This window comes from Gossypium arboreum, chromosome 7, assembly GCF_025698485.1.
Source record: "Gossypium arboreum isolate Shixiya-1 chromosome 7, ASM2569848v2, whole genome shotgun sequence".
Lineage (NCBI taxonomy): Eukaryota > Viridiplantae > Streptophyta > Magnoliopsida > Malvales > Malvaceae > Gossypium > Gossypium arboreum.
Window position 1 is genome coordinate 60,625,676 of NC_069076.1, and position 8,762 is coordinate 60,634,437.

At 31.3% G+C, this 8,762-nt stretch overlaps 1 protein-coding gene and 1 non-coding gene across 2 annotated transcripts; both read left to right on the plus strand.

Moving 5' to 3' along the window:
• The first annotated feature begins 253 nt into the window (after nucleotides 1–253).
• Nucleotides 254–360, plus strand: LOC128296042 (small nucleolar RNA R71). Its single transcript, XR_008286590.1, has one exon. It is a non-coding gene; the product is annotated as a small nucleolar RNA R71 (small nucleolar RNA).
• Nucleotides 361–7,808: 7,448 nt separating this feature from the next.
• Nucleotides 7,809–8,461, plus strand: LOC108484202 (glycine-rich protein 5-like). The gene has a single exon (XM_017787908.2). It carries the CDS (start codon nucleotides 7,895–7,897, stop codon nucleotides 8,255–8,257), a length of 363 nt encoding a protein of 120 aa, XP_017643397.1. The 5' UTR covers nucleotides 7,809–7,894; the 3' UTR covers nucleotides 8,258–8,461.
• Nucleotides 8,462–8,762: the final 301 nt, after the last annotated feature.

Here is an 8,762-nt window from a genome sequence, read left to right on the forward strand (position 1 = left end):
CATTGAGGATATTGATGATACTTGATATGTGAGTGAAGTAAGCGCATCTACTTCATGTATTCCAGCAACTCGTCTTCCTGACGCTGCTCAATTGGTTAGCCATTGGTAATTGTTGTTGGCAATCCTCCCAATGATTTCATAAGCCTCATTATAAAACTTAGAAAGGAGAGCACCGTTAGCACAAGCATCCACTACCATCCTCGTGTGAGCATTGAGACCATTATAAAATGTCTCAAGCTGGATGAAATGTGGGATTCCGTGATGAGGGCACTTCTGTAATAATTCTTTGTACCTTTCCCATGCCTTATACAAGGACTTATCATCCATTTATTGGAAAGTAGTGATCTCGTTCCTCAACTTAGCATTCTTGCTAGGCGGGAAATACTTCATAAGGAATCTTTCTGCTAACTTTTTCCATGTGGAAATTTAATTTGGTGGCAACGAGTTCAACCAGGCTCGAGCTCTGTCCCTTAGTGAATATGGGAACAGCTTCAATCGTAATGTATCTTCGGGTACTCCGGCTAACTTGAAAGAATCGCTCACCTCCATAAATAGTCTTAAGTGTAGGTGAGGATCTTCGGTAGGCATTCCACTGAATTGTTCCATTGTCTGAAGCATTTGGAACATGACTGGCTTTAGCTCGAACTATTGTGCCTTAATTTCAGGTCTCCTAATACCCGGATTAAGATCATTAAATACTGGCACGGCATACTGTCTTAAAGCTCTATCCCTATCATCAGTAGTAAGGATAGGATTTTGAGCAGGGTCTGCTCTGTTTCCTTGATTCGGATTTTCAAAGTTCATTTCTTCGATCCTTCTCTAATTCGCTTGTCTTCTTCTCTCTCGAAAAGTTCATTCAATCTCAGGGTCTATAGGGAGTAGGTCAATAATTCGGTCAATACTCATAAACACCTTAAATAATCATAGAAAAATTAATTTAGTTAAAATTTGAATAGAAAATAAACCAAAATGCAAAACTAAAAAATTCACAAATAATTACTTTTAAAACAGTCCCCGGCAACGGCGCCAAAAACTTGGAACAACGGAAATGTGCAAGTGTACACAATCGCAACAAGTAATAAAGTGACAAGTAAATGTCGAGTTATTGTACCCACAGGGACTGTGAAAAGAATTATTTATGAATGCTATTTAAAAAACTTTGGTGAAGAAAAATATTTTGTTTGAAGAGGGTGATTAAAAACTAAGATTTTAAACTAAGTAAACTAAAGAAATAAATCTCAAATGCACAATTACAAAATACGATTTAATCAAGATGACATAATTGTGTTGGATTAATTAAATTTCTTTAACTTAGAATTATTAAACTCATGTTTATGTTGTTACGAATAAATTCACGGCAACTCAAAAATTTGCTAACTTATGAACATACTCACCTACACAAATTCATTTATCTCTTAACATATCCCTATGTTAATTCAAATGATTAAACAAATTTTAATAAGAAAACATGTTATGGCACATACATACTCATTAAATTCAACTAATCTCTTGCATATCCCTATGTCAATTCAAACAATTAATTAAATCTAATAAGCACATAAAATAATATGTGAGGTAACAAGGTATCCTTACCTTGAAACAGTTTAATCACAATAATCGTGCAAGTTATGCAAGGCAAGTGTATCGCCAGATACATTGCTAATTTAACCTTCAGCTACCTTAGAAGAATAAACATGCAGTGATTAAGAATTGTGTCAATTAATTATAATTTCAAACCGTTTAAATAATTAATTCATTAGCTACCTAATAACTTAGGCATGATTTTACTTAATCAAGCATTTTACCGAGGCCTATAACAGCATAAACACAATTTTAATAATTTAAGTAGATGAAATGCAATTAAACCAACAAGAATTAAATTCAAGCTAAGCTGATTAAATTAACCATTCCAACAACATAAATATTCATAGATATGCTCATCATAACAACAACAAAAATTAAAGAGATAGGGAACAAGAATCAAATCCGGTGTTTCTCCGTGGCTTGACTAGTTTGCTCCATCTTTGTTCTCTGTTGTCCTCGTTGATCAAGTCTACTATGAAAACTTCAATATTGCTCCAAAATTACTGATGAATGCCCCTTTCCCAAGAGGAGAAATCAACAAGAAAGCAAAGGACTTGGAATGGGAAAATGAGAGGAGAAAGTGAGAGATGAGAGAAGAGATGTGAATGAATGAGGGATATCTTGAATGATCAGCCAAGAGGGGTTCTATAGCTGAATGTGGCAGCTAAAATTTGCTAAAAATAGCAGCCAAAGAGCCACCCCTTGGCCGGCCATCTATGTGGAAAAGTTTATGGCTTCAACTTTGCTAAATATGGCTTGGGGCAAATCTTCAGAGCCACTAATTGTGGAGGGGTTGAGTTGCAATTTGAACAAGTCTTCAAGGGCTTTTTTGCAGCTTAAATAATCAGCTAATGAGCTGAATTGGGTCAGCACTTGGACGATTTTGGGCTGTCCTCTTCTTGGTTGGTTCGATTCACTCGGTTCGGCTCAATTGGACCATTTTTTCATAATTAATTAATAATAATTTATTAACCCAAATTAACTTAGATATAAATTAAAATTAATTATATTATGAATTAATACATATAATTTTGGATCGTCTTAGGCTGAAAATTAATTCGCCTCGATACTTCAAATTGCTTCTCGGTTTTGTGCTTCTAGCAGTGTCTGCCGAGCTAATTTTTCGCCTTTTGTGCAAATCTGTCGAAAATAACCAAAATTCATCAAAAATAATTATAAAATTAACTAAAATTCAACATTTTAATATTTTAAGTGCACTTTAATTATTTTATAAAAATTAATTATTTTTCGACAAGAATTTAACTGAATTCGCATGAATTTAAGTTAAAAAGGGTATGAAAAAGTGTGTAAATTTTTGTGTTTCCAGCTCCCACATGTCGTCCGATTCTAATTTACCAATTACCTGAAACGTCAGAAATAAAATAAATGGGTGAGCTATAGAGCTCAGTGTCTAACTTAAACTCAAATTCAGATCACACATATTACGATATTGAAAACAGAAAATTTCATAACAATTAGTCAAACAGAATTGAGTATGCATGACTAAGCCAATATGGTATTTTTCATAAAATCATAATGCGGTTTTTTCACAAGACGTCCTACCCAACTCCGCTACACACCAAAATAGAATTCTCCCAAGAACTCATCCATCCATAACACACCTATAAAGTCATCTCGGGTTGCCCGACAACTTTGACACGCCACCCTGAATTTCTTGAAAACGATGGCTTATCAATATGCAGTTAAATTGCCAAATCAAATATATGTGGTCAAGCCACTATATTGCAGCCCAACTGTCGAAACAAGAAATATGTGGTCGGACCACTAAATACGCAGATCATTAAACTACGAGTACAGAATCTTCCTCCTTTAACATTATCCCAAACCCTATGCAATGTGTCATGGCATGCATGTACAAAATCAAAATGGTGAGCATGTAGGACATGCTGACATACAATAACAGAAACAGATGGCATGGAAGTCCATGCTATACAAAACAGATTTATTAAACCTTTAAGAAACACAACAATTTTGCCATAAAATCACATCCATGGTTACATAACAGATCCAGAAATACAAATTAACAAAATCATACATTATACAAACTTATACAGGCATAGCGAACTAGAACATACCATCAGAACTACCAGTATGATAACATGCAAATATATATATTACAAATACTCTCAACACATCAACACAGGATCATATTCATTGATACATTGTGTTCAGGTCTTAATTAAGCGATACGAACTCTACGAAGAGGCTAAATACAGTTCATGAAACATAACAAGCCAAATTGGGAATTTTCAGAAAATGGACCCACACGACCTCACACATGTCCGTGTGGCCTACATAGCCCAAATAGCCCTAACCATGTGACACACACGGTTTAGCACACAGCCTATCACACGGTCTTGTGTCACACACGACCTAGTCGACAGTCCCACTTTCAACTTTCGTCGATCGCTGATTTCTTGGGTTTTCATTACACACCTTGATATTTTCTAACAGGGATTCCAAAAACAAGTATACTAGCACCTAAATCGACAGTACACACTAATTAATTAACCCGAAAACCCAATTTGAAACATTAATTCAACAACCAATGTCAACAGTCAAACTTAAATTACGAAAAAAATTAACCTCCACACTGGCGAATAAACACTTACCGTTCCAAAAATATCAGCCAACAACAATCAATTTCTCGAAGGACACGGTAATCCACACTCCTCACGCAACTGAAATTGTGAAACATCCATTAACCGCAGCAATTTAACAATAGAAACATTCAAATAAGCTTATGAAAAACTCACCCATGGAAACTTTCAAACTTACACCGAAATACTTACCACACACAATCGATACGAATTAATTAGCAAAGAATTGACAAAACAAATCGAGAATACAAGAAAGATGAAACCAAAAAGAAATAAGGAGGAAAAAAATTGACGTAAGAAGAAAAGAAAATAAACCTTCTGTAACTAAAAATAAAAAATAAAACAAAAATTGGGAATAATGGAGAAAGAGAAGTATACGGTACTAGTGGAGAGAATTTTAAGGAATTACCTATTATTATTTTCATTTATTTAATAATATTATTTTTTATCATTATTTTTTAAAACAAAACTAACCACTAAACCCTTTATTTGATAACCTAATACATTAATAGAATTCAGTTTTAACACATCCACGTCCACTTATTACATCCACTTATTCAGTACAAAATTAGTTCCCATTTGCACACACAAGGATTCAAACACATGATCAAAAGGTAAACTGAAGTCTTACCACTAAACTAACAGACTCATTCTATTATTAATGGCTCGAAAATTATATTTAACTCTTATATCCAAAGTCAGGGGTTGGAAAAACAATAACAAATAATTCAAGTGAAAATTTTTTAACACAAGACTTTAAACACACATACCTAACACTTAGCCACTACAACAAATTAATTTCTTAAACACAATTTCACACTTTTTAACACAAAAACAAAGCGTAGCCACTCTCATGTTTTACTAGTTAAATTTCTGCTAACCTGATTTTTGGGATGTAACATGATATGTCATGTTATTATTGATGACCTAAAAAATGATTTTTTAATATCATCCTAATACAAGTTGAACTTAAAAAAAATAAAAAATTACTTCCTCGTGAAGTTGGAATCTTAACATTTGTAATCGATTTTTTATCTAAAATTATATGACTTTTTTTTTTATTCTTTACATTTATTTTACCATCCATGTTCTGAATTCATTGTTGCCTATCCTAAGAATTTCATCTTCAGGATTCAAACTTGAATTCTTATATTAAGAGTGCAACGTACCTTGTTATTGTATCCAAATTAAATTACTTTTTATCTATAAAAAATATTAATAATTCGAATAAAAATAAAGAAGTAATAGCTAGCTAGCTACTAGAAATTTTATACTAAAGGAAGCAGACACGTTAGCTACGGGTAAGTAATGAATAACATGAGGGGTAGAGTTGGTTAGTAGAGGCAATAAGTAAAGACGTGAAGTTGGGTGAGCAGCCATTAAAGATGGGATCCATTTACAGCAAAGCTAAAAGGATCATCTCCTTTGCCATCCATGTAACTACTCAAACAAGCCAGCTGTTTGCATCCATTTCTATTGCATAGCAGCATTTGCATGGTCCCAGTTTTGTCAGTGGCGATGTAATCATTTCACTGCCTTCATACTCGTGCCAATTTGTATGCCCATTTCGTGTTTCTTTTCTACAAAAATATTAAATTAATGAATTAGTTGAATAATAATTAAAATATTATTGTTCTATATTATTTGAAAGTAATTTTATATTATTTATATTGAAAATAAAATGCACACACATGATTTTAAACTTAAAGCCTTATGATTTTCAACACTATACTTTTAATATTTCAATCGAAATCTTATTTTTATTAATTTTTAAAATATATTTTTACATATTTTTACTCAAAATGTGCCATAATATAATAATAATGATTAGTATTATATATATTATAATACAAATAAATCTCAAAATTACATATGAACTTTGATCCAGTGTAATTTAACATAAAATTTTATTTTGATGTAATTATACATATGGAACTCTAATTGTTATTCAAATATATACGTGAAAATTTGATTGTGATTCAACTATATACATTTAAAGAAATAAATATATCATTTTCTTTTCATATTAAATAAAATATATTCATTACATATGAAAACGTAAAATGATATGTTATATTAATAATTGTGAACATTGAGTTAACTCAAATTTTCATATATAAAATTGTACAAAATCATAATTCAACCATAACCTTACATATTTGACTAAAGTTTATGTAAAATTTTAATATTTATTCCTTAATAATATTATTTATTTGTATTATATTATGTTTGGTGTCATATTATATTTTATAAAATTATATTGTATCTAATATTAGAATATCTGCAAACTGAGTACAGTGGTTCCATTCGTTTAAGTGCTTTCTAGTCTGCCCGTTGTTGAATGCATATGTAGGTAAAATCACACGGTGCGAAGAGGCACAAATTATGTAGAATGAAAAAAAATAATAAAAGAGATGAAATAGCTCACGAGAAATAACTTTTCAAGACTAAAAAATCAATGGAAGATACATGAATGATATAAATAATGTAGGCCAGTATCAATACCAAATTGTAAGTTAAATCAAATGAAAGGAATATAAAATTAGATAAGTTTTATTTGTCTTCCTACGAAGGAGATTAATTATACTTGCTGACACACACACATATACTAGGGTGAAAAATAAAAATGATATAAAAAAAGTGAGTGAAAGAATAAAGATAATGCAAAGCAGAAGTTAACTAATGATTGTCTTTTAAAAAAGGGTGATTATTAATAATAAAATAAATATGCAAATGATTTTAATAAGAAAAAACTGCTTGAGAAACCGAGAAAAAATGTATAAGGAATTAATAAAGAGCGGAAAAATTAATTAGTTGTTATTATTATTTTAAAAAGAAGTTAATTAAAACATAAAAAGGAAATATGATGAAAAAATAAGTCATTCCAAAGTTAATATATGTAAATAATTTAAATTTAAATATTAGCATGTATTTCTGTAAAAATATTTAAAGAAACAAAAAAAATTAGACAATAATTTTATAAAAGTATACTTACAACATTGAAGATTTAGCTTAATAATAAAACCAAGACCCTACGAATTTTAAGATCCCAGATTTCAGATTTACTTTATGTACATCATGGATGAATTCTTAATCTATATTTATTTTAGTTAATGTCTTTCCTTTTGTATGCTTTGTATAGATTTATTTTGACGTATTCTTTTGAATTAGTACTTCAAAAATACTTATATATATTAATTAAAATTACATTACATTTAGGATATGATTATATTTTACAATTTTATTTATTTTAATAATAATTAACATATTTTAGAAGTAATTGAATTTTATTATTTTTAATTAAAAATATTGAATATAAAAATGAAATAATAAAATAAATAAAGCAATAAAAGATGAAGTTATATTTTATTTAAAATAAATAAATATCAGGATTTAATATACAGGAAGAATGAAAGTTTTATTAAACATTTCTAAGATTTGTCCAAAAATAAGTTTATTAAAAGGTCTTAAATTAAGGTTTCTAAAAGGTCATAGATTAAGGTTTCTAAAGGACATGATGGTTTTAATGCGGACGGTGGGAATGATATCGATTAGCATTAAATTCATTTAAAGCCAACACTGCCATGCAAAGTTATGTACTTAAAGATTGTCTTTAAAAGGACGGATCTAATGGCAACACAGAACAGCCTATCCCTGTGAGAGAGGTAAGTGAAAAGAAAAAGAGAGAGATGGCCAAGTGTTTTATGATTCTTGCACTTACTTTTGCAGTCATTCACTGCAGTACGGCAGCAAGGAATGTGCCTGCTGGCACTGGTCTTGATGACCAAAAGAACTTCGTTGCATTTGGTGGTGTTGGTGGCTTTGCAGGAACCGGTCTTGGAGGTGGAGGTGGAGTTGGTGGTGGCCTTGGCGGCCTTGGGGGCGGAATTGGTGGACTTGGCGGACTTGGTGATTCCCCTGGTTTAGGCGGCCTGGGCGGTGCCACTGGAGGTCTCGGAGGTTTAGGAGGTGGAATTGGTGGTCTTGGCAGTGGCATTGGTGGAAGTGGTGATTGCCCCGATGGTGGTGCGGGTTCCTTGCTTCATCCTTGAGTTATCTAAGGATCTTATATCAGTCACTACATTTGCGACTTTATATATTTTATATTTATGTGTCTAGCAAGCAATCGTCGTGTAATATTTAATTTAGAGATCGTAGTAATCGTTTTCGTTTTGCTATATAATTTAGAGATGGATAAATTAATTAATTAATTAATATATTCTAAATATGAAATAAAATAATTAAGCTTTGTAACATTTCTTTCATTTCTATAAGTTTATCTGGTTAATTTGTTTTAAAGAGGAACTCACTGAAAATTGTTGTCATGCATGAGCCATGCAGGAGGACATCATGATGAAATGCGCCTCTAATCTAATTAATTAACCGTCAGCAACGTTGGTAGGGTTTTATACACTGTGTTAATTAATCTGCCAAGGCTTAATAATTAATATGTATATTTTCTCTTTTACAAAGAACTAGAAGGGAACAGATAAGACAAAGGCACTAAGACATCAATGGTTATATATATATATATATATATATATAAAACAGCCGCAA